Source organism: Gopherus flavomarginatus, chromosome 21 (genome assembly GCF_025201925.1).
Source record: "Gopherus flavomarginatus isolate rGopFla2 chromosome 21, rGopFla2.mat.asm, whole genome shotgun sequence".
NCBI classification, from domain to species: Eukaryota; Metazoa; Chordata; order Testudines; family Testudinidae; genus Gopherus; species Gopherus flavomarginatus.
This window is the reverse complement of record NC_066637.1, coordinates 12,954,439-12,979,927: the sequence shown is the minus strand read 5'-3', so window position 1 is coordinate 12,979,927 and position 25,489 is coordinate 12,954,439. Positions and strand designations below refer to the sequence as shown.

Sequence of the window (25,489 nt, the reverse complement as noted above, 5' to 3'; positions counted from 1 at the left end):
TGTCATAGCCCTGCCACTGCCTACATCTCATCTCTTGTTTCCTGTTAGTCTCCTATTAGGATCGTGTGCTGTGCCAATTCTACTGCCCTTGTTGTCTTTGCTTCCCCTTCCCACAAATGTCCGCATGTCCTCCAAATTCCTGGAATATCCTTCCATACCTGTATTATAATGCAGCCTCCTTAACCTGGCTTCAAAATCCCACCTCTTTCCACACCTCTAACAATGACTCACACTCCTACAGCAACATTTAAGTTTTAGAAGTTGGAACTAACATTATGCATACCTTATGAACACTAGAAACACACTATCCTTATTTGAATTAACCTCCTTCCATCTGCCTTGCATGGTGTCAATTTTCTTTGCATGCTATTGTATCGTATCTAACACAGCTAGTAAGAGCCTCAAGATAGTATTTATTCTCTCTAAAAAGATCCATGCAAACCTCTGGCACTCTAAAACTTTACATACAATTATGATGAGCTCTGAAACAACGGGCTGAGCCTCTGGCTCAACGAAGGTATCTTGTGCAGTATGAACATATCCCACTGAATGTTTCCAGACATCTGCCCTAAAAGAATGATTTAAAGCATCAGATAAACAACAAAGGAAGTCCTAATATATACATGGAAAAAACATGTCTTGCCTTTGTTGGCTGTGCAGCCAGTGTTCTTCTGTAATACCATCAAACAAGATTCGTGGAGTGGCACAAGACTAACAAAACTGTCAACCAACTAGCAGTATTGCTCAACCACAATGGGAATGAGGAACATCAAGGATCAGAGAAGCTAGTTTCTTCCATGGTCAAAAACTACAAGGCAAAACAATGGATATATATAGATATATAAAATAAAAGAGGATCCTCTCTTCAACAATGCAGACTCACTATACTGGTGAAGTAGGAATGTCAGAAAGAATTTGAAAACTAAAGAAAACAGTTCACTGAAAATAAAATACTTATTCATGCACTGAAATGCCATATTAAAGTTTTTTTTAAATGTTTATTTAAATCAGTAATACTCAGATCTCCGTGGTTCAGGAGCCAAATTAGCGATCAACATTACCCAAAAGAGCCATAGCAGTGTGAATTCATTGTTTCATTTACATATTTATATATATATATAGCAAGAGCATCCTGATTGGTTAATAATTAATCACAGTGTTTTAATATCAGGTGCTGCAAAGAGCTGCAGAACACATTAAAGAGCCACTTGCAGCTCTGGAGCTTCAGTCTAAGGATCACTGATTTAAACCCTACCAAGACCTATTTGACAAATCTAAAAATGTTGCATTGACAATTCAGTAAGAAAAGCAAATCCGGTAAAAATGTAGAGATAACAACTCTCTTACAGAACAATGGATGGGTGACGCGTCATAAGGGATCAACGATATATGACAGAACCCGTCCTTATGTTATGTTAATGTGTTTTTTAAAATATGCATCTCCCAGCTGTGCTCTGTGCTGAAAACCAAATATTATTTAAGAAGTGACATCCTGATTGGTTATAGATTCTTTAAGTAGCAAAGTTCAGGAAGTAAATTGCCTTTTTATATACACATTTAAAGGAAGAAAGCTATTAGCAAATAGTTCATAAGTAATCACTGTCAACTGTTCACACAATGAAATATTCTACAGCTTTAATCTGCTTCATAGACATTGCATAAATGATAGGTCGAATGCCACTAATCAATTTTGTTTATATTTAGTTTGCACAGGAAGCAACTAAAAGTCTGTCAGTTGTTTATAAACTGCTTTGTCACACCTCTGGTATCTCCCTGATTTTATATGAAAGAGATTCTCCTTTACCTGGATTTTGTTTCTCTCTTTTACTCCAGTGTTGGGAAACTGAGGCCTGGTCCACACTACAGCGTTAAATCGATTTAACCCTGTAACCGTCCACACTACAAGGTACTTTAAATCGATTTTAAGGGCTCTTAAAATCGATTTATGTACTCCTCCCCAACGAGAGGAGTAACCCTCAAATCGATATTACTATATCGATTTAGGGTTAGTGTGGACGGAAATCGAAGTTATTGGTCTCATTCTTTTACTGAGCTACCCAGAGTGCACTGCTCCGGAAATCGATGGTAGCCTAGGACCATGGATGCACACCACTGAATTAATGTGCCCTAGTGTGGACGCGTAAAATCGATTTTATAAAACCAGTTTTATAAAACCGGTTTTAATAATTTCGATTTTATGCTGTAGTGTAGATGTGGCCTAAGAGCTAATGCAAAAAGCACACCTACAAAAAGCCAGCCACCAGCTGGCAAATGCTTAAGGAAGCAAAATAAAACCTCCTTCAGAAAACATCTAACTTTACTAGAAAAATCTGAGCTCTCTTTTACAATGAGGTTTATCCTTTTATGTCGCTTATATTTATAGCTTTCAGAATCTTTATTAACCCTTTGCAAAAGCTTACGATTTTCTTCTTTTGATTTAAATATTTTTAGTATTATATTGACAGATAGTTACAAAATAAGAGACTTCTTTCTACTACAAAAGGAATCATGTCAACGGACCTAGTTCTCATTTGAAGTAAAGCTCAGATCTTAACCTCATGCCATAAGCAGACTAAAGCCTGGGACATGACCAGATCTTTAGGCAGATTACAGATCACATTAAAACACTGTCTGCTCTCCAGATTTGCAATCGGCTAAAGAGCAGTCCTGTTATAATTGGGACTTGTCATGGTTGTATTTGTAATAAAGACAGTCCCGGACAGGCCCTTTTCAGGTTTGGCTGAACGTAAGGCACACTAGACTCAGGACTCAAGCCTTTCACCTTGTCATAAACAGATAAGTAAGAGTTAATAGGACAGGAGTACTTCATGCCTCTTTTGACTGTAAAGGGTTAACAAAATCAGTGAGCCTGGCTGTCACCTGACCAGAGGACCAATTAGGGGACAGGATACTTTCAAATCTTGAGGGAGGGAAGTTTTGTGTGTGTGCTGTTAGTGTTTGGTTGTTGTTCACTCTGGGGGCTCAGAGAGACCAGACGTGCAACCAGGTTTCTCTCCAATCTCTCCGATACAGGCTCTTATAAGTTCAAAATAGTGAGTACTAGGTAGATAAGGCGAGTTAGGCTTATGTTTGTTTTCTTTGTTTGTAAATGTGTATTTGGCTGGAATGAGTTCAAATGTGTATTTTGCTGAAAGGATTTTTATTTGTACTTGTATACTTAGGCTGGGAGGGTATTCCCAGTGTCTACAGCTGAAAGACCCTGTAACATATTCCATCTTAAATTTACAAAGATAATTTTTACTGTTTTTCCCTCTTTAATTAAAAGCTTTTCTTGTTTAAGAAGCTGATTGTTTTTTTATTCTGGTGAGACTCCAGGGGACTGGGTCTGGATCCACCAGGGAATTGGTGGGGAGAAAGGAGGGAAGGGGGAAAGAAAGGTTATTTTCTCTCTGTGTTAGGATTACTTTCTCTCTCAGGGAGAGTCTGGGAGGGGGAGAGAGGAGGAGGGAGGGAAGTTGGATTTTCCTCTGTTTTGAGATTCAAGGAGTTTGAATCACAGTGATCTTCCAGGGTAACCCAGGGAGGGGAAGCCTGGGAGAGGCAACGGTGAGGGAAAGGGTTTACTTTCCTTGTGTTAAGATCCAGAGGGGGACTGGGTCTTGGGGGTCCTCGGGCAAGGTTTTGGGGGGACCAGAGTGTACCAGGCACTGGAATTCCTGGTTGGTGGCAACGCTACAAGTACTAAGTTGGTAACTGAGCTGAGAGGAATTCATGCTGGTACCCCATCTTTTGGACGCTAAGGTTCAGAATGGGGAATTATACCATGACACACCTCCTTATTTAACTGAAGTAAAAACAGCTGTAATGGATTCATACTAGTTCCTGTCTGTTCATGTCCGCAAGTAATTTGCTACAATTGGCATTCATGGTTCAAGAGAGACCTAGAATTTGAAAACCAGGGAAATTGCAAGTGAGAACTAAGGTGTGTTGGCAAAGCTATCTAGTGGAATTTTCAAGGTCAGAAAGCTTTATAATATATTGTTTTGTTTCCAGTGTTGCTTTTATTTTTTAAAACACATTTTTCCATCAAATATTTATATGCAGAAATGGAGTGTAGCTTTTCCATCACATACCAATGATTTAGGATACATTACACAGAAGCCAGGCATGTAAATGGATGAATGGCAGCCCGGGTAGATGTACTGGCACTAGCTGTACTGTAGCTAGCTTGCCATAAAGAAAAGTAAGGAGAGTGGCACGGACTTCAGCATTGGCTGCACAAGCAAGAAGGTATATAGGGTGATCAGGGCTTGTGCTGCTCACATCTACATGAGCTGCTATTCACACCAGTGGCTGTAATGTATATATACCCATCGGATGGATTCCTATAGGGATTGCAAATCTTAGACAAATCACGTAGAGTATCTGAAAAGTTGATTCTCATATAAAACAGCACAAAGCAATTATATAGTATATTAAACTTTTAAATCATTTTGTACCAGGAGTTGCATTATCTTGGCACAATATCTATTTACTAGTACTGGGTACAATGAAACAAAGACTTCAAGTCAGAAGAGAGCACAGAGTCAATACAGGGCTTTAATTTATTTTGGTATTTAGCTCAGCATCTAACACGCATTTCTGACTGAGAAGTCTCTGAAAGAGCAATAATTTTAGGTTTTAGTGGTATCATGCCTAAGGCGGAAAACAAAAAAGAAAAAAGTTTGCATGCCAAGAATTTGAGCCATTTCTGTACATATGGCCAGTGTAGGAGACTCCACGCAGAAGGGAATCAAATTCCCTCAGGTGCCTATATTTAGGATCAAAGCACTTTTAAAAATACAAAACTTGTAACCTCCAAGGGATAAAAACTACAAAACTGTCTGAAATGAACTTTATTTAACCTAAGGTTTTGTGCCAACTAAAATACACTGAAGGTCTCCCACTTGAAAGAAGACATGTACCCACTGCATGCTCTGAGATGCATGGAGAAGTCATTACAGGAATAATCAATAGCACTGTAAAATAGAAAAGCCATAAAATGACAAAAACAGATACAACTTACAAACAACTTACTTTTCAGTTCATGCAGGCACTTTGTGTATATTTCTTTTAAAGTGATGATTAAAGTTTAGCCTGACATGGTTGTATGAACAGAACAGATCTAGTCTTATTTGCAGCCTCCAATTCACCTTAAAATCTAATATAAATTTTATTAAAGGATCTTAGACACCAGGAAACTGAAAAACAAATAAGATTTGTGAAAAATTTTCCAGTCTGTGGCTGGTAATTACTAGATATGGAGAACAGTTCATCAAGTTTTGGCAACATTGCCAGCTTCACAGAATTGGTTGCATTGATGAAAAGGGACAATTTCTGGCACCGCTGAATCAGGTGAAACCCTTTGTAGCAAGAGCAGACACTAATTAATCATACTGTCTCTACAGACAGCACTGGTGGAGCAACATGAACATGATCTATTGGCCAGGTCATGTTTTCTGTTGCAGTTATGGTCAGATTTGAGTTTTTTCTTCTTATACTTAAAAATTAAAATGGTACCTATGTGACATACAGGTTTTTTTTAATATGTATATCTATATATAAAAGAGAAAGCAGGTTTTAATTAATTTTACTCACTGCCGCAGTTATTTCAAATATAAACTTGTGAAATGCCATATCATTTTTAAGTTATATTGGCATTGCAGGGTTAAATCTAGTTGTCCAAAAGCAGTACAATTAGTTGGGAAGGAGCCTTCACCTCAATTACAAGAGTCTTGCTCACCCCTGCCCCATAAGCAGGGGGATTACCACTCTGCTGAGAGAAGTCCTTTTTGAGAAGGAGACTGTTGGTTGCTCAACTTGCATTCAGTTTCAATGGGAGTTTGGCATCTAACTGCCCTGTGTCTTTGAAAATCTACCCAACAGAAACCTTAGTTACAAATGACTCTGAAGTTCAAAGAATGACCTTGCCCTTGTGGAAAATGCAGTAAGGCTTGTGCCTTTAAAGGCAGAGATTTATGAGACTCTTACTGCAGATGTGTTTGCAACCAGGAAACAAATCTGTATGGAAAGGAAATACAAAAGAAATAGATATCAATGGTTGGAACAGATGGATCATGAGAGCACGCAGCACTGTACGCACAGAACATGGGGATAAGTGTTTGTTTGGACAAATGTACAGCTCTAAGGAAGCTCCATATCATTAAGTGATCTACCACCACCACCACCGTCACAAATACAGGGATATCCTGTATTAGTCCTGTATTTGTGACATTAGTAGCGCTGAGACATAGATGATAGGATGGGAGATCTCAGCTGTAGGTTTAGATTGCCTGTAAGAAATCTAAAGGAGATGGAACACTGCGTATACTGGTGCTGATACTCCCATCTTGACACCAGTATGAGATCTGGCTTGTACTTTTGCATAGGACCAAATGATGGAAAGCTTGCTGGGAGCAAGTGGGGTATTTATGACTTTTGAGAAGCATCATGCGATCTTGGTTAAGACTTGCTGCTGCTCAAAAGATAGGGTGTTTAAAACTCCAATAACTTGGGTTAGGATACAGCCGCGAACTTTGAAAATTCTGTTTACTGGGAAGATCTATTGAAGAGCTTTGTGGCAGATCTGCTAAGTATGAAAACCCTGGTCTTGGCTTATCTAGGGTCAGGAGAATGCCTAATATTACTACCTTTTGACCTTCTGAATTGCTCTTCCTATTAGTGAGAGAACGGGAAAAGTGTTTAAAAGTAGATTTGGCCATGTTTGGGTCACAGCCGCCGCTCCTATTGACCTCTTGTCTGTTTCCCTAGTGAAGCGCAGCCTTCTTTTAAAATTCCTACTGGATGGGAACATCTGCACCTGCGGATAACAGATTCTTGGATAGCAGCTGCAATATTTCTTGGTTCAGAGCCCTGCTGATGGCTCTCCTTACATCTTTTCTGCCACTCTAAGTTATCATCATCCTATCACAGACGGCCCATGTTTGGGATTTTCCCAAGGAAAAAAACAATTCTGAGAGTATAGTCCCCTCAGAAAGATGCTCTGTACATATGTGCTCCATGAAGCTGGGCTGTGGCAGTAACTACAGCCTCTCCAGCAGGGGCTGTCAATCTGTTTTTTGGTCAAGTCCAAATTCCTTGCTCAAGGTATAGTCAAGGTCCAGACTCCAGAGGAAATAATAGAAATAATAATCATGATATAAAGTAAATACAAATATTTCAGGGTCTGTTCAAAAGCGGATGGCAGTCCAGATTTGGCCTGCAGTCTGCCTATTGACTACGCTTGCTCTCCAGTGTAAACCGATTGCCTAACTTCCGCATGCCTCCAGTGAAGAAAGAAAGCTTCCAGAACTAGAGGACAAGGTGCAAGGCCCAATCTACCAGAGATTACCAATATGAGAATACTTTCTTTCCCACAAACAGAAGTGTATCACTTGTCCAATCTCTCTCTCTCGCCTACACCTCCCCAACCCAAAAACAATCTGTTCCAGAAATCTTAAACCTTGAACAAATAACTGCTCTTCACCGTGGGATAACCCTTTTACAACAGGGTTTTGTTCATCTGTAGGATGCCTTAACTGCATCCAGCAACAAGGACGAAAGAGCAACATTATGGAACTCCAAAAAGCACTGATATTCAGACTGTTAAAACCATTATGTATATTACTTTCTCTATCATCCAAATTCCCATGTAACTATGATGCACTTTCAATTCTCTTTCAGACTCTCTTGTTTCCAAGTTGATAGAACACATCTTTAGGATCCATCATGATCTAGGATGGAAATACGTTTTCATAATAATATAGTAAGTTCTTAAATAGAGCTCCCCTTCTCCATCAAAAAGTCCTCATGTGAGGAAGGTATTATTCCAACTTTACATATAAAGAACCTGAGCAAGAGAGGTTAAGAAATTTGCCCAAGACCACAAACGGAGTCAGTGCCAAAACCAAGATGTGTTTGTACAGTGCCTAGTACAATGGGCTATTGGTTTATGATTGTGGTTCTTAGGAGCTACCACAATACAAATAATAAATAAAATAATTGAAGGGGTTCCTGTGCTCAAACCAGGCCTTTTTCTCAGGCACAAAATAATTAATAAGATTTTAGAAACAGTTAGTACTAGTGCACTAGAGCATCCAATCAACTTAACTTCACTTTCCTCAGAAGGACAAAAGCGTTTTCACCATAGCATAGAATTATTTATTAGCTGAGTTCAAATCAAACACTCTTGTTTTGTAAGAGTATCAAAAAGGCACAAAACTGGAAAGCTGTACACAGATAGTATCAAAGACTTTTTTTGAATAAATGACATTTTCAAAACAAGCAAAACAACTTTAAAACCTAGTAAAATAAAACTTGCTACTATGTGGCATAGAAAAGGTAGCATTCAGGGCAGCGCTGGCAAATCCTTCAACTCCAGGATCACAATAATCTTTACATTCACATCATATTAACTGATTACATTCCAAGTGAAGTTTCCTGAACATCCAAAAGCCCAAGAATTTCAGCAGGTTTCAATAACAGAGTTAATATACAGTCTGTTAGTGTACACAGGAAGACTCATGTTTTAACCATGATGGAGAATTACTTCTTTACTAACTGGGGTCCTGAACCTGCAAACACTTATGCAAATGGTAACTCTAAGCACTTGAGTAATTCCATTGCCTACAGTTAACTATGTGCATAAGTGTTTGCTAGGCCTGCACCCCAAACACAGTTTTTATCCGCAACAAGACCTATGGAAATTAAAATTCAAGGACAATCTGTTTATAATTATATCTTAGTTATTAACTAATGAGTTCTAGTGTACCTATAAATATGCAACTTGTCTTTTTAGTGGGTTAACTTGTACGTTATCTACAGATTATTTCATGTAACAATTACCTTTGCAGCAGAGTTTGATACTCCATGTGTGACATTTCTTATAAGGCCACCAACATTTCCATATTTTATTAGCCCTGTGACACCTTCTGAAACATCATTCAGGAGACCCATAGGGTTGCCAAGGAAATCCACTGAGCCCAAAATCCTTGCTGCCTGACTAAGCAGCTCCTACGAAACACAGTTAAATGAAAAACATCATCTACACATCAGATTTCATGGTCTGCAAGGTTAATAGTATTTTAATAAACTACAACATGTTAAATTTGACTCCTGGAAAGAACAAAAAGATGCGAAAGTCAAAACATTATCGTAAGAGACATGGTCAACAACATTTGTACTTTGTATAATGTTCTGATTGGTAAAACTATCTAATATGATATCTGCCTACCAGTCTGTCTCTGTTGATCAATTTAAAAATGGGAACACAGTTTAACTATTTAGCTCTGGAGAAACTAATTCCCCTCAGAGTAAAAAGTATATCAGAACATTAAAGATGGAGCAGCCCGAGGTTAATGATTTCAGCAGAGCTACATTGATAGGGGCCAGATACTCCACTGGAGTCTAACATTCAGTATGATTAAAGACTATTTATATAAACACATAAAATGATTAAGCGTAACATATTTACTCATTAAAACAGGGAAAGGAATTTAATATTTTATAATATTTGATAAAGAGCTACCAAAACAGACAAGTTTTAGACTTTTAGTGGATGTCACAATATGATTTATCTGACACTCACCTCTTGAAAGTGCTTAAGGATGTCATTAATGATAAACTCCTTTGTCTCATATGGGTGGACCCTAGTGAATGGATCCAGGTTAATCACTGCATCTTCAAATCGGATTAGAGGAAATCCCAGTGTGCTTTTCAGTGCCTAATTAAATAAAAACTGGAATTACGACTTTTACGTTAATCTGTACTTCTCCATGATATCTGAATTAACTGATTTCTAAGCAGGCAACAAACAAAATTTATCTAGCAACTATAACAACTTTTTCCCGATACAGTATATTCGCATTTATCCCAAACCCTATTATCTGAACCTCCGCATTATCCGAATCCCTTCGTTGCTGGGGAACCAAGAAGGTACTTGGATAATGAGAAGGTTTGGATAACAAAGCAGAGATCCTCAAACACAGCTGTGAGAAAGAGGATGACGACAAGTCCCCTACGGGGGAGGCCACCCTGCTACTGAATGGCTCGTGCAGCAGTGCAGGGAGCCCTCTGCAGCCCTGCTGTCAAAGGAGTCAGCGAGCTAGTGGGGCATGACAGGGGAGCTGCAGAGGGCTGGTGACAGCAGATCTCTGCAGGAACAAGGTGCAGGGAAGGCTGCAATCCCGGCAGGGCAGAGTAGAGTACTGGCCAGGAGTCCCTGCTCTGCCCCGCTAGGACTGCAGCCTCACTCCAGCAACTTGCATTTGCAGGGAGCGGGTGTCTGTGAGCCTAGGGACAGTGCAAGGAGCCCTCTGCAGCCCCGGAGTGAACAGGGCAGAGCACAGACTTCCTCCTCTTTGCAGTCCAGACCAGGGAAGGATGAGCCCCCCGGTGCACGGGTGGGGACTTGGGGAGGCACCCTGCTGTTGAATGACTCCTGCGCTCTCAGCTATCAAAATTCCTGATTATTCAGATAAAATCTGAATCCCCAACCTTATTTGGATAATTGGGAGCATACATTAATCATTTTGTAATTATGGCAATAATTTTGGACATCGCCAATATACTGATAATTGATAAATTGTTTGAACCCTATTTGTCCACTGGATAGAAAGCAATTAAGTACACCTCCTGATATAACAAATCTTCCAAAAACTTGACAGGATTTTAGTTTTAAAAGAACACATTTTATAAACTTATTTCTAAGATCCTGTACTTAATTTTGTATCAGTTACTTAATTATTCTGATACTTGTTCAAATACACAAAATTAAACAGAACCCGAAGTTTGGGAATTTTCCCTCCATACATATTGGATGGCACATTAGGAGGTTTTCCACTCTTCTGGATGTGTTTGGATGAAGTGATATTTTACCTACACAAAATTTCCTGGAGGCCACAGGCATTAATGTACCTCAGTCTCATCTCTCATCATTATCTGTGTTCAGTGTGATTCACTTACAACTGCCTTTAAATTAACATTGTGAAGGAAATGAGGTGGGTGAGGTAATCTCTTTTATTGGCCCAACTTCTGTTGGAGGAAGAGACAAGCTTTCGAGCTTCAAAGCTCTTCTTCAGGTCCAGAAAAGGTAACCAGAGTGTCATAGTTAAATACAAGGTGGGGCAGATTGTTAAGTGTAAGGCATAACACATGTTGCAAGAAACCACTTAAAATCAAGTAGGCAATTATCACCTTTACAGTCATATGATAAAGGAGGCTTAGATGATTAAAAATTGTTGTAATGAGCCATAAAATCAGCGTCTCTGTTGAGACCATGATTTCTAGCGTCTAGCAGAGTTATTAATTGAAGTTCCCAAGCTCCTCGTTTGAAGGTGGTTAGCCGGTTCCCTTGAGGAAGAGAACTCATAGGTCAGATATGGGACAATTGCTTTGTGGAAAGTGTTTGCCCATAGGTGACAGGGTGTTTTTTGTCTCTTATCTTTCTGTGTGAGTTCATTCAACAATAGAGTGAGTGTCTGGTTTTACCCAGACAACTATTATTGGGACACTGCAAACAACATTGTGAAGGAAGGGAATTATGCCAGCAATGAATACAGGCCAGATCTGGGTTTTGTTTGGTATGTATGTTAAAAGGATATTTAAGGTAAACACGCTGTATCTAAGGCTAAAGCTACACTAGAGACCTTACCGCGACACAGCTGTACCGATGCGCCGCTGTAAGATCTCTCATGGAGTCGCTCTATGCTGATGGGAAAAGCGCTCCCACTGACACAGTGTGCACACTACTGCTTATGCTGGTGAAATGTAGTGTTTTTTCACACCCGAGTGGCATACATTTTGCACACATAAGTGATAGCGCAGACATGGCCTAAGCTCATATTGAAAAAATAAAATATAGTCTAATGGTCTATCCATTCACAGGTTGGTTGGGAAGCTGAGGAGCCCTCAGACTAACTAAAAAACAACAACAAAAAAAAACTTGCAGCAAATAAAAACATCTAATTTGTAGTTCTAGCATTACAAAATTATGCCTAAAACCAATTACAACTCTAATAAAACATTTTAGTCAGAATTTGCCTTTGCCTTCGTCGAGTAGTTTTAATACATTTTTGATCCTACAACAGCCTGCCTCATACAGCTCATCTTCCGTAAACTCATTTTCAGAGCTTGTTTTAAGGATACAACAAAAGTAAGGATGTTTGTGTTTTCCCATCTGCAACCAAAGTGACGGATGTGGGAGCAGTAGAAGAAAGCAAGTTTTTATTTTTTAACTAGGATGAAGATAGAAGAGGTCTAAGTGGAAGGAGCTTTATGGGGGAAGTCTGAGCACTGGGAGGAAGATGACTGAAGAAACGAACACCCTAGGTGATGCTTGCACATACACAAAAATTACTTTAGGGCAGCACTGCTCATCTTCATCTTAGATAAGGTCAGCGATAAAGTAAGTTTGAAATGGACAATTCTCTTTATGAAGTGTATCTATTGGATCATTCACTAAGACTAGCACAAAGAAGATACAGACTTCGGAATCTTCAGCTCTGGCTATTTGACAGTATGAAAATATATTGGAAAAGTGATATACCTGAAATATTTTTCTCACCTTCGAACTAACACCAAATTTCTGTTTGATTCATAGCACTGATTCTGAAACTTACTCTTAGATGAAGTCAAGCTTTAGCAGAACCTTTCCTACCTGTGAACAGAAACCATCTTTGGCAAAACTTTTTCTATTCATGAACTGCAACTTTAGATGATTTATGACTGAAATGAGCGATTGCATCCGTGATGTTACTGCTATCAGTGTCACTACATGTTGTATCTAGAAAAGAGTGGGGTTCCATGAAGCCAGTGTCACTTGTCTCCAAAAGTGAAGGTTGCCCAAGAGACAAGCATGTTATGGTCTCCTGTCTTATATTATTTAATATAAGCATAATAATTGTGGACAAGAGAATTCAGGAAAAGACATGAAAAGAGAAAAAATGAAGAAATGGCGATAACATTGAGATTGAAAAACCTTAGTTGTATATTTGAAAACAGTATTTTTGATCTTTTGGAGGTGGGCATTTTTTAAATTAAAATATATTTTAATATCACAGAACTGAGGTATGTCATCAGATACAACAGAAAATGAGATGAAAAGCATCTGAGGAACTGTTTACCTTTTATTTCCTTTTAACAAGAAATTGTAGAAAGGGAATGAAGATTAAAATTAACTTTTATTTCAGTTCCCAGGTGGCATTAGCTGTTGAAGCATTTACTAACTTCAAAATTCACACCAAATACCTAATTCATTGAGACTAAGGTATCAAGAAATCTTTGGCATTTGTGTTATATCTTTCTACATTAATCATTGTTACACCCACGTTAAAATGTAAAGTTAAATTAGGTAAAGTGAGTTATTCTGCCATCTGCAGGCCACTAAATTATGTTACACAGCTGGCGAAGGTGTGTGTGTTGGGGGCAGGATAAACTAGGAACTATTCATGTAGCAACTGAATAACTAAACAAATGCAATAGTGTACAAACCTGTCACTTATTTGCACAAGTCGCAAGCAGTTTCCTGCCCATGATCGTTAGATGTTCCATAAAGCAGGCCTGTTGATACAGGTAACTAATAAAAATAATAATCCGTCTGCACTGACTTTGATAAAAATTAGTGCCCAAGGCTTAAAAACATTTGAGGAGGTAGGGAAAATATCTATCAATAGTATAAAAAATAACTGAGATATAAAACTGTACAGTAAATTCTCTCATTTTCTCCCAAACTATTCTGTACCCAACAGGACTGGAACTCCCTTCTCTGAAAATTTCATACATGTTACATAGCCACCGACTGTTTTTATAAGAAAAAAGTTTATATGCCCAGTTTTCTCTTGAGACAATGCTGGCAGCTGCTGGGACGTATCTTTTTTCCACCGTTAACAATACCTGTTTCTTTCTTTAAAAGAAAAAAAAAAAAGGCAAGAGAGACTGTAGTAGGGCCAAAAACATTCCAGCAAAAGTATTTAAGATCTGTGAAAATACCTTTAGTGTTCTTGCTAATGCTAAATGCCGCCATTGTTTGATAAGTGCATGTCTCTAAAACAACTTGTCTTACAAAACTGCCTGGCCTGCCACGCAGTCCTACACACACTACCACTTCCCTCCTCTTCCTCACCCTCAAGAAGATCTGGATGAAGAGCATTCTCTTGTGCCAATACAAAAAACAAAACAAAAACATCTTACACATTTTACATCCCGTATTAAACCACAAAGAGTGCCGATAACCTCTTCTTGACTTGCCTTTGTTCACGGAACCACTGTTAAAAACAGCCTGTGTGTGGGGATGAATCTCATTTTATTTCCCATGGCTGAGTTTTCCACAAGATTCCATAGTAACACCTCACATGCCACAAAAGAAACATTTTTAAAATGTGTTGTTTTTAGCAGTGTTTGTATTAGCGGGGAGAAAACAGTAAATGATCTAAACAGGTTTTCCCATCTTTTATTTTTATTATTTAATTTTACTTTGTGTCCATTTAAATTCATTTGTTATTGATATTATTTTCAAAGCACTATTAATTTATTTTCTGCACACTGTTGGCATTTCTACCAGAAATGGTGTCAGGTTTTTTTGGTTTAATCAGATGGTATGAACTCCCTTCCCCTTGCTTTAATTTTATGACGACATAGACAAAAAGGGTTAACGGTGGAAAGGTTAGCCTTCCCTATCATTTCAGGTGGCCAGTAAAGCTGGTTAGGGAACAACACTTCTGTTTCATGACAATTTTCAAGGTTTGGAAATTTGTTTTCATTGTGCACTGGTTTTTGCAAAACAAAACTGTGATAAAATGTCTGTTTTCAGAGCAAAGAGTTGGGTTTTCAATCTCTCTCTCTCTCGTCCATCCTGAACCTGTGAAATCTTTCCATCAACATCTTTTTGTTTTCCCTACATGTTTTGGGTGACAAAATGGCAGTTTTTGACACACACACACGGCAAAAAGTGCATGACCACCACTAGCAACCAGTTCTCTAACATCTCTCTGAATTCTCATATTACAGTCCCTCTCCTGTGGTCCTCCTCTTCTTATCCACGTGCTGCTCTCTACAGTTGAGGAGCTTGCCTTGTTCGTTCTATAATTCCCATTCCCTCCAGACACAGATTATTCCTTTCTTGCCATCTCTTTAGAGTATGACATTAGCTTGACATTCTCTATAAATCATTAAGAGGCCATTCTGAATTAAAGATGCCTTCAGTTAGTTAGGTGCTATGTTACCACATTTAACTTTGATTCTATAATTAAAGACAATGGGGTCCCTCCCATCTGTGTAACAGAGCTGAATTCAGCTCTGAGAATCGAGCAGCTCACAGACACAGTTGAGCTCCTGCAGGTTTACTTGCTCTTCTGCTGGAAATTTTCTGCCTTCTGTGCTAGCAAGAGTTATACAAGTCTCTTGAAGCAGACACTGCAAAATGTGTAGCAGGAAAAAGGCACAACTGGCAACAGCATTTTTTTTTTCCAGTTCAAGGTACCTCCAGAGCAATATGAGCCAGGTGATCTTGTGGCCTGCCTCATACTGGGGCTGCTACCTGACTCTGAATTAAAGAAGCTCACAGATCTAATCACTGCAGTAAGCAAAAGATGAGCTACAAGAAACTATTTCAGAGCTTCGTACAACTCTCAGTTTTAGGTACAGACATTTTACATAGATGGTAAAATGGATGCACTAATAGCTACACACAAAGATCCTCTGCTCATTTAATGATTTTCCTCAGGCCTTTAAAGAATTTAAGGGCAGACTGTATGGCAAGAACTTCAGAGTAGTTTGAGATCCCAGACTGTGAGATTACTATGTAAGTGGATTCCTAAAACTGTGACACTACAACTTCTCTTGAATTCGATTAGCTGGATTTGGTAAGTTCTTTGCTAATGAAGAACTGCATGAAAAGAAATTCTGAGCAATATTAGTCACTTTTTCTCCTTTAAACCTGCAGAAAGTGTGTGGGGGAAGAGCCTGAAAGAGGAGAAGAGATCTATCTGAAATCCCATTTACTGGTGAATTCCTATTCCTATTGGTGAACTGGCATTTCCTAGTGACGTTCCAAAAACGTATTAAAGCATCATGACTCATACAGATGTTAAACTAGTTTGTACTAAAATCTTTTTGTGTCGGACTGCATATAACTTGCATTGGTTGTACACCTTATCTCTAGAAGAATCCAACGGTTTTATGGACCAGCATGTCATAGGCATCCAGGAAAGACAGAGGAAACTGCTTCAAAATCCTCTGAGATGTAATTGTGCTATTTATTGCAATTGAATGTACCTTTATAAATCAACTTCTGTGAATTAAAGGCACTAGCTTTAAATTCCAGTGTATGCTGGTCTTTCTTGTGTTGGTGTTCAATCTAAGGCTAGGATTTATCCATTTTTAGTTACCCTGTATTATTGCTTTTTAGTTTTTGAACGTGTGTGTGTGAGTGTGTGAAAGAATTTCATGGATAACACACGCTCCTGTTAATAATATTAGTATTACAAAGCATTTCACTAAGTAGACGTTATTCATTCAACCCCAGTTGCATCCAGTTGCTACGACTTGATCCCTATGTACATATATCTTGTTTTACCTACTGATGAGAACAATGCATTTAAATTTGTGCAATATGTATTTTTCTATTGATAATATAGTGAAGGCACGCCTATGCTCCTTACTATAACCAGTGAGCTTTAACCCTCCAGGCTTTAGGCTGTTGCATCAAGAAGTTAATATGCGGTGTTGGAACAATGAGCCTCTGAGTCTACTGCTCTAAGAAAGCTTGTACAAGATGCTGCAATCTAGGAAGATGCTGCATAAGCAGAAACAGAGAGCAGCAAGTTAAAATGTACACATCTTTTTCTCCCAAAGTAAATCTATCTAGTTAGAAAGATAGTAGATTTAATGAGGTGTTGTGTGCACTGGCTTACCTTGAGGTCTAGAGGCAGTTTGTTGGAAGTGAAGACACTCAACTTTATCTGTGGCACGTTGATTTTAAGATTTTCAAAGTAGTATCGCTTCTGAGCCCCATTTTGATCAACGGTCTTTTCGTGGAGGTTTTCATCATACTTTTCAACCTCTGCTATCAAAGCATAACATAGGAATAAAAATCAGGTAAATATGAAAGTACGCAAAGCTATGAATGTGTATTTTATAAATAGTTATGAGCTTCGCTGAAGATTATAAAGGGATTCCGCTTATAATGTATGAATCAAGACTTTCCCAGGCTTGTTGGCATTTCAACCTAGAGTGTTCATTTGGACGCATCTCTACTCAATACATCTGCCTCTGATGTGAGAGAAACCTCACAGTTTAGTGCTTTCACCTCAAACCTTGACTCCTTACTTGTAGCTAGTTAACACAAATGATGGCACCCAGACACCTAACTTGTGACCTTATACCTTAGTCTTCAACCAGCAGTTTGCTTTCACTTCTGGTTTGTGTGTACTGAGGCAGACAGACAAAGTAGTACACAAATATCTTATAACTACACAACCTTCCCCGGTTTTGAGAGACAGTCTCTTAAAGGAGCTACATTTAAGAAAGTAAATATGAAGTTTGGCAGTCAAATAAATCCGTTCTCTTTTTGCTTCCTTCGAAATAATGTATTAAGTACTTGACATTGATAATGACTTTAGGCTTCTTGCCCCAACTAAAATGGAAATTGAGAAAATCTCTATGAAAAGAATTAAAACCTGTTACAAATAGCACCTTGTCCGGTTCTGTCAAAAGAATACTATTACCAGAGTATCGTGAGGGGGCAAAGAAATAGTTTGCTATTTAAAAAGCCCCTTATGTGAAAATACTGGGGAACAGACAGTGGTAGCTACAGGCTGATATAATCAGTCCTGAGGAGGGGTGGGGGGGAGCCCTGACAGCCCCCGACTCCCTCCCTGGGCTATCTGCACAGCAGGCTCTCTCTCTCTCTCTCTCTCTCTCTCACACACACACACACACACACACACACACACACACACACCCTTGCCTCTGTGTTCAACAGCACAAGCTTTCCACATTAATGGTTCGCATTCTGTCCCAGAGCAGATCAGCCCAGCACGCAAAGACTGTCAGAAACAATGCTTTGACAGGAGAGGGGCGTGTGTCTTCAGGGCAGCCGAGTTCAAAACAATGAGCAGAGCAGTCACTTGAGGCATTATGGGACAGCTCCGGAGGCCAATTACAGCACAGAAAGCAATCCAGTGTCTACACCAGCAATAAAGTCCTGGAGCCTCTGCACAAATAGCCTTACGACTCTTGTCAAGGTGGGTTTCTTTTTGCAGCTCTGCAACTGAGGAGTTTCTGTGCTCAAAGTGGCTTGGCAGTGTGTACACATCTGCAGCTTAAGCATAAAAAGCTGCTTTACTGTGCAGAAACTTGCCAGTGTAGTTAAGCCCTCAGGTAGAGATGTGTTAAATGGATCATGTGGGAAAATGAAAATAAATCAAAACCCCGTAGAATATATGCCAACTGATTCAAATGATTAGCAAAGTCAGTGAGACTCATTGAGCTTCCACAAATATTACACATCTTGTTTAAAGCATTATACAAGAAAAAGATTCCCAAAATAACAAAGGAAGACTACTAGAACTAAGGAAGACAAATTATTAGTCTGCCAACCAACAAAAATAATTTAAGTATCTCCAGCAAGAAATAGGTTTCTTTTCCAAAGTTGAGAATCTCGCTCCTGATCTCAGTTACACTGATTGTCTAAATGAGGACTTCTGGGACAGATTGTTGTGAAATTTTGTTACTTTGGAAAGAGAATCTCCTTCTTGCTCTGGAAGAAATTTCTACAGCACGTTGACAAATGCAATGTGTAAATACCAAGCAGGCTGAAAAATGAAGTGTTCCCCTTTATGGATTCCTTACAATGAAACAAGATGACCTCAAAGATTTTTATTTTACCAACAGAAATAGTACTTCACATCTGGAGTAAAAGGTTCTCTTTTCCCTCTTATTTCTGAAGAGCACAAACAAGCTGTTTGGAGGACCTCAACTGTGGTATAAAATGAGGCAGTAACCTTAGCTTCAATCCTCTTTCTCCCACCCTCAAACTGAAGGGGGAAAGGATACAATTTCCTTCTTCGCCTCCCTCACTTCAGTTTGGGGAAGACAAGAGGTGAGAAACAGCTCAGGTTACCGCCTCATGTGACTATTAAACCTCTAAGATCTTGCTGGGGCCTCCAGAAAAGCGAACAATTTCCAGCATTTCAAATACAAATGATCCAAGCTGCTTCTTTCTTTCTAGAGCTGATGAGACCATCTTTATAAATCATAACGCATTTCTAATTGTTTTGTCATATACATTTAAGCACTTACTAAGTTTAGCCATATTTTGTCTGCACCGTTGATGACATGTGAGAATCTTTTAAGCAAGGTCTAGTTTGTACACACAGTGTGATCTCTTTACAGCAAAGAACCAATGAGAAACCAGGAAACAAGACAGCAAAAGCAATACACTAAACTGAGAGGAAGGATAGTCCGGTTGTTAGGGTACGAGCTTGAGAGCTGGCAGACCAAGTTTTAATTCTCTGCTCTACCTGAGGCTTCCAGTATGACACACGGCAAATTCACTCAGCCTTTTTGTGCCTCAGTTCCCCATCTTTAAACGGGGGATAATAGCATTGCCCTACCTCACAGGTAGAACTACATTCAAGATTGTGAAGCACTTAGCTACTAGAATGGGCTTGTCTACACTTGGAAATTTACAGAAATAGCTATTCTGGAATAGTTGTTTTGATATGTTTGTATAAGAGTATCCACACAGGGATTTATGCCAAATTAATTATTTCAGAATAATTATACCAAAGTAATTATTCCAGAACTGCTATTTCAGCAAATTTCCAAATGTTGATAAACCTCCAAATAGATAGATGCCTCTCTAATCCTCTTATGAGATTAAAACATTCCAAGGTCTGTTTTGCTTCAACTAAGAGCAAGAAACCTTTTTATTACACTTGAAGCCAAGGGTATGGATGTCACAAGTTAAGAGGTCAGGGACAGCCAAAAAGCCTTCTGAATTAACCAAGAGGAAGTGTCCCAGAAACAAATGAATAGAGATCCAATCTCTAGCCTTGAGTTTGTTTAATAAACAAAATTGCTGAACAAAGTGGTTGGCTAAACAACAACATTTCTTTCATCCTAGTTCAGCTGAATCCAGACACAGGAACTGAAGAGGAATATTAAACTTCTTCCCATAGGGACTCAGCTCAACTGTGCACTGGACAATAAAATGTTCTATGAGTCATTCCCCAAATCTTGGAATGAACACTGTACAGTATGTAAGCTGCTATTGACAGATCTTAGCTTTCCAGCTTTTTACAATGGAAGTTTCCAGGCTGTCAAAGGCTTTCAAGTTAACAGTGGAAATTACCAGGCATTTTGAACTAATTTTGTATGCAGACAACAGGGATACAATAAAATCTGCATACTGTGGAACTGACCTTGTAACTTTATACTGTACCTGATTCTGACTGATCGTAGCCAAAGAAACTCAATAGTTTCAGGAGTAGTTTCTCCTCAATTTGGACTGTGAACCTCCGAGCTGTGACCATCAGATGCTAAAGAGACAAATATATCTCAATTGACATTGTGAACAACAGAACTATTCTCCATCTACCCTCATTAACAATGAAAATCTATTGTAACTTGACACAGTTCTTTTATTCATAGGGTTTCATAATAAGATTCCCACTGTCAAAATGTCTTGGGCCCTTTTTCCCCCCATACAGTTAAAAGAAATCTGCAGTGAATTGTATTTGGTTAGTTCTTGTAACTATCTGTGCTTAATTACTAAATGTTAAAATTGCAAAGTTATTACCATCCAAGGGACTCTGACATTGCAATCAGCTATTTTTGAAATATGTCAAAATGAATACAGGCTTACTTTGAAGGTTTAAGTTTCATAGTAGGCCTTAAGAACCAACCTAGTTTTGTTACTGCTGTGTAGGCTAGGATTAGTAAATAATGTTATATATAAACTATTAACATTTGTAGTTATGCTTTTAAATGAGGGCTGATGCTACAAGGTGGCAGCTGTTCATCACAAGGACCAGGGGAAAAAATTTCACATTATATACATCATGTAAAGCATAACACAGCTGATCCTGCCTATTCATTATGGTAGGTGGCGGGGAGGGGGAGTCTCTCAGTTCTCTGAGGCATCAGTTAGTGGCTTGAAGGCTAGATTCTAGATTTGAAGCACTCAAGGTCCGGTCTAATTTGGCAACTTCTGCAATTCCATGTACTGTTATATGTAATATTCTTCAGATGACTAATTAAACTCAGGACTTTACTGTCATTCTTGATGGTGTTGGAGTGGAATTTAAAAATATTAACTTTTTTGGGAGAAGAGCAGAAGATGACTCTAGGGTCCTGACCAATATTCTCTCCCTTAATAAACCAGGTTCTAAAATTTAAGGGAGAGCTATTAAAGAAAGTTAAATGGCTCCCACATTTGCCCACAAAGTCACTGCACTGTTATCAACTCATCAACCGCAATGTACTTTAGGATACTTAGAGCATTAAAAGGTATGAATGAGAGAGGTCCTTTCAGCCACAAAAAACTAGTACATCTGCACATTTGATTGAATTTAGACTACTTACAGTTTAAAAACTAGGAATAGGTAAACACTCTTAACAAACACAACATCATTTGAATGCTACAATAAAACTGGATTACCTTGTATATATCAGTTAGTGCATTCTTACTGGGAAATTTCATTGCATTTAATTGCACTGCAGGGCCTGTCTCAATTGTTTCATTTTCATTGATTTGGGGTGTCAGAAAGAGCATGAAAGGCTGTGTGGTACCAATGAGCTGATTATCCACCTGCAGAATTAATAAGAAAGCAGAAGACTGTGACAGCTCCTCAGCATACATAATGAAATCTAAGCTCTCTTTTTAAATTGAAAGATAAACGTTTGCAAAAGGGGTGGGGTTGTTTGTGTCTTGCAAACAGCAGACACACAGAACACACTATGCACATTTCATTTTTCTTATTCATCACTAAAATCCTTCCACAAGTGTTCAGAAATACCTCTCCTGTGCCAATGTTGTTACAACTAGCAACATATACAAATGTGCATGAGTATCCTGAAATGCTAGACACGATTAGGTAGTAGAAAATAGATCCTTAAGAAGCTCAGCAAGTTGAATCTGAATTTTAAAAGGCATAAATCATAAAGCATTTATTGACAAAAGATACCCAGAATTAAACTGCTTCCCAGTTTTAAGTCTGCTTACGATAACCACTCTGTTTCAATTTACACATGGTATTCTATGAACACACACAGCTGTCATTAACAGAACTTAAATATTACAAATGGGCTTAGAAATACGTGGAAGTGTTTTATTTTCTCAAAAATGAGGCCGAATTGGACAAATTGGTTCCTGAGCCGTGAATATGAAACACTACAATGGAAGAGGAGTAAAGTGGCACCCCCTAAAGGCCAAGATCTAAATTATCCTCTCTCAGACAAACACCATCTGAGTAAAAACTGCAAGAATGTCTCTTAAGCTTCTGTCCTACTTTGACCTATATATGGTACTATGCATACCACTGCTACCACCTTCAGAAGTTGATTTCTCATTTTTCAGCTACAGCACCTGATGATTTTTGTATAATAGTGAACAGAATGGGGAGAAAAGTTTTTTGCAAAGTTTATGCATGTTACAAAGATCCTGACTCATACAACAGATAAAATTAAAAAGGAATGGAAAGACTAAAGCAATAAATATATTAGTGTCTCAACTACTGGTATATGACAGAGGACAATGAAAAAGCACAGGTGCAAAACATTACCACTGGATCTGTGAGCAAACAAAAAGAGGAAAGAATAGACTGAATCCTAATGTTTTACCTGATTTAGGGTAGTGAACAGACATATTGACCAGGATATTAGAGCAAAATTCTGCTCTTATAAGAAGGTGACTATGACACCTTTAATGCCGATATGCTGCAGACCAGACCTGGGTTTTTATTGTTTGATCTGAAACACATCACCTGACCCTAAGCATTGTAAACTGCACAACAAATCACTACTTTATTACGTATGGACACACAAACATCCATTGCATCCTTACATAAATTATGAAAATGCACAAATTTGTTCCAAAAATAAGTTACCTGTACATCCTGTATACTGAGCTCAAGCACCTGACTGGTTGATAACTGTGTGTAGTGAACATTAATTCCAGTGAGGCTTGCAAACACCAGCTCTTCAGGGACTTTGTTAACTAAAGATAATCCTATTCCACCTTCTAATTTCACTAACACCTGAAAACACAAAAACAATTAAAAAAAATTCTAGATGTCACGCACACACACACACAGCTGGCTAGTGCATTTATTTAACTGTTTTAAAAATATACTCATTGCTAGCCAAGTCTTCAAATACCTATAGAGGTCCTACACTATACAACAAGCTTGTGTGACAAGCTGAATGACCTGCTACTTTCACTGCTGAAATTCAGTTTAGAGTTTGGGGTTGTGACATGGAAAAACAGAGTAAGAGGTCTGAATAGTGATGAAGATTTATAAAGGACAATATTGTACACACCCCTCCTTTATGGTAAAAAATAAAGCCCTATCAGTTTTATCATCTTACTTCCAATTCCTGATCTGTGTCTGGATTTTTTAACTTGCGCAGATCTTGTTCCGTAACTGGAAGTTCACCTCCTTCACATGATAAACGATCATTTCTACGTTGGTTAAAATCTGTTATCTAAAACAAAATGAACTACTAAGAACTTTTTCTTATTTATGTATAAGAAGAGAAATCAAGTATATGCTATCTATCTATGGTAGGACATAAGCTTTACACTAAAAAATACAATGGCAACATTTCTGATCAAATCTGAAACTAATTCTATATTACATGAGATTTTTCCCCTTCATGTTATTACAAATTAATACTATGCTCTACCACCTCTCTTTTGCATAAGAATTTACAGCTGCATTGTTATATCATCAAAAATATTCCATACATTAGCGAAACAGCAGAAAAAAAAAATAATGATGACACTGTGTCCAGAATTTATGAATAACTTTCACCTGAAGAACTCGAGTTGGCCCATCTGGGACAACTCTGACTGCCAGTACTCCTGACCCAGGCCTCATCTTCTGGTTTATAAACTGCTGTTCAGGTGGAATGGGCCCCAAAAGCTCTAGAGATATATCAGGACCAAGAACCACTTCAGCCCCATCAAACAAACCTGATATTCCTCCTTTTGCCTAGAAAAAAAAATATTAAAAGCATAAAGTAGAAACACTGAAATGGTACAGAAGTGCACAGATAATGGTGTGTGAATAATTTTAAAATGTAGTTCAAAATCACTTCTCTTCTATAGCTCAAGTTATTTCAAGCGACTGAAAATGTATTTTTTTTCTCTCTATTTATGCAGCTGGAGAAAAGAATCCACAACTGATTTGAGCAGATGGGCAGTTAAGCCAACTGTACTATCTAGACAGCAGAGGTGTAAGAGATGAAGGCTGCAACAGACGCTGTATTTTATGTTACTAAAGTTTCTGGTAAGTGAACTTAAGCAATTTGGAAGGTTAAAAAAAATAGTCTGGGTCCATGATTAAACATTCCCCTTGCATTTTCAGAACTGAGAATGGGATCAAAGCCCTGCTCAAGGTGAATGAAGGTTCTTCTTAAAAGGTGTTCTGCAAAGGGACAGAAAATTTCTTGCATCTGTTTTCTAATCTTTTATAACAGATCCAGAGTTAAGTCCTTAATAGTGGAACCTCTATCTATCTCTTTGGCTGCTTCAAACTGACAACAGAGGAACACGCTACCACCACCAATATGCAGCTAAGGTTGGATTGTCCACTATAAGAGGGATGTCCTAGCTTCTCAGTTTCCACAGTAGACACAGATGTTACATCAAAGCAATTCCAATGTACTGCATAAATACACCACATGTAGGATGTATACAACTTGCATGTATATATTACAAGCACGCCATAGTACACATAGAAAGCCAATATAACATTGTGGAAATTACATTTTGCAATTTAGTATCTTGACAGATTGTATGTATTTTTTCCCCTCAAGAAGCCAAAAAAGTAATTAGACCATACTGAGGATTAACTGCTCACTACATTTTTTTTTTGTTATTAAACAAAGTCAGTGGAGTCATAAAAACAAGAAAGTCCAGAAACCTGCAAACACAGGCTTAATTTATATGGTTTTAAAAAAAGATTTCTCCTGTTTAAAAAATGGTTTTGAATATGTGCTCTTGGATTGCAAACTTGCACAAGTTTCAACACAATGAAAACTTGGCTACCCAAGTTTTGTTCATAAGGAAAGTGCCGGGAAAATGGATGGCAAAGGGAACTGACTATGGTCTGTAGAGCCTTCCTATGAAAGATAGATTAATAGTGGCTGGAATTTATCACAAACTGCTTGATGGCCAAAGTGAAATCAATTTGATGCTCTCAGTCTAGTTCCCAAAGGACACACATCCACATAATAAATACATCAGATTGACATAGATCGGCATCCT

The 25,489-nt window shown here is 38.4% G+C and overlaps 1 protein-coding gene across 7 annotated transcripts in view; it reads right to left on the bottom strand.

Annotated features, from left to right (window-relative positions):
* Positions 1 to 25,489, bottom strand: part of VPS13D (vacuolar protein sorting 13 homolog D) — a 188,379-nt gene that overhangs the window by 67,548 nt on the left and 95,342 nt on the right. For 3 of the 7 annotated variants that reach the window (XM_050931510.1, XM_050931515.1, XM_050931513.1), the window contains 8 exons: positions 24,033 to 24,212; positions 23,587 to 23,703; positions 23,106 to 23,255; positions 21,659 to 21,808; positions 20,441 to 20,537; positions 16,908 to 17,059; positions 9,587 to 9,721; positions 8,845 to 9,012 (listed from right to left, as the gene is read on the bottom strand). In XM_050931510.1, coding sequence (XP_050787467.1) covers positions 8,845 to 9,012; positions 9,587 to 9,721; positions 16,908 to 17,059; positions 20,441 to 20,537; positions 21,659 to 21,808; positions 23,106 to 23,255; positions 23,587 to 23,703; positions 24,033 to 24,212 — 1,149 coding nt within the window. Of the gene's footprint in view, positions 1 to 8,844; positions 9,013 to 9,586; positions 9,737 to 16,907; positions 17,060 to 20,440; positions 20,538 to 21,658; positions 21,809 to 23,105; positions 23,256 to 23,586; positions 23,704 to 24,032; positions 24,213 to 25,489 lie in introns of those variants that run through there. The other 4 variants (XM_050931512.1, XM_050931514.1, XM_050931516.1 and 1 more) reach the window with 2 other exon arrangements.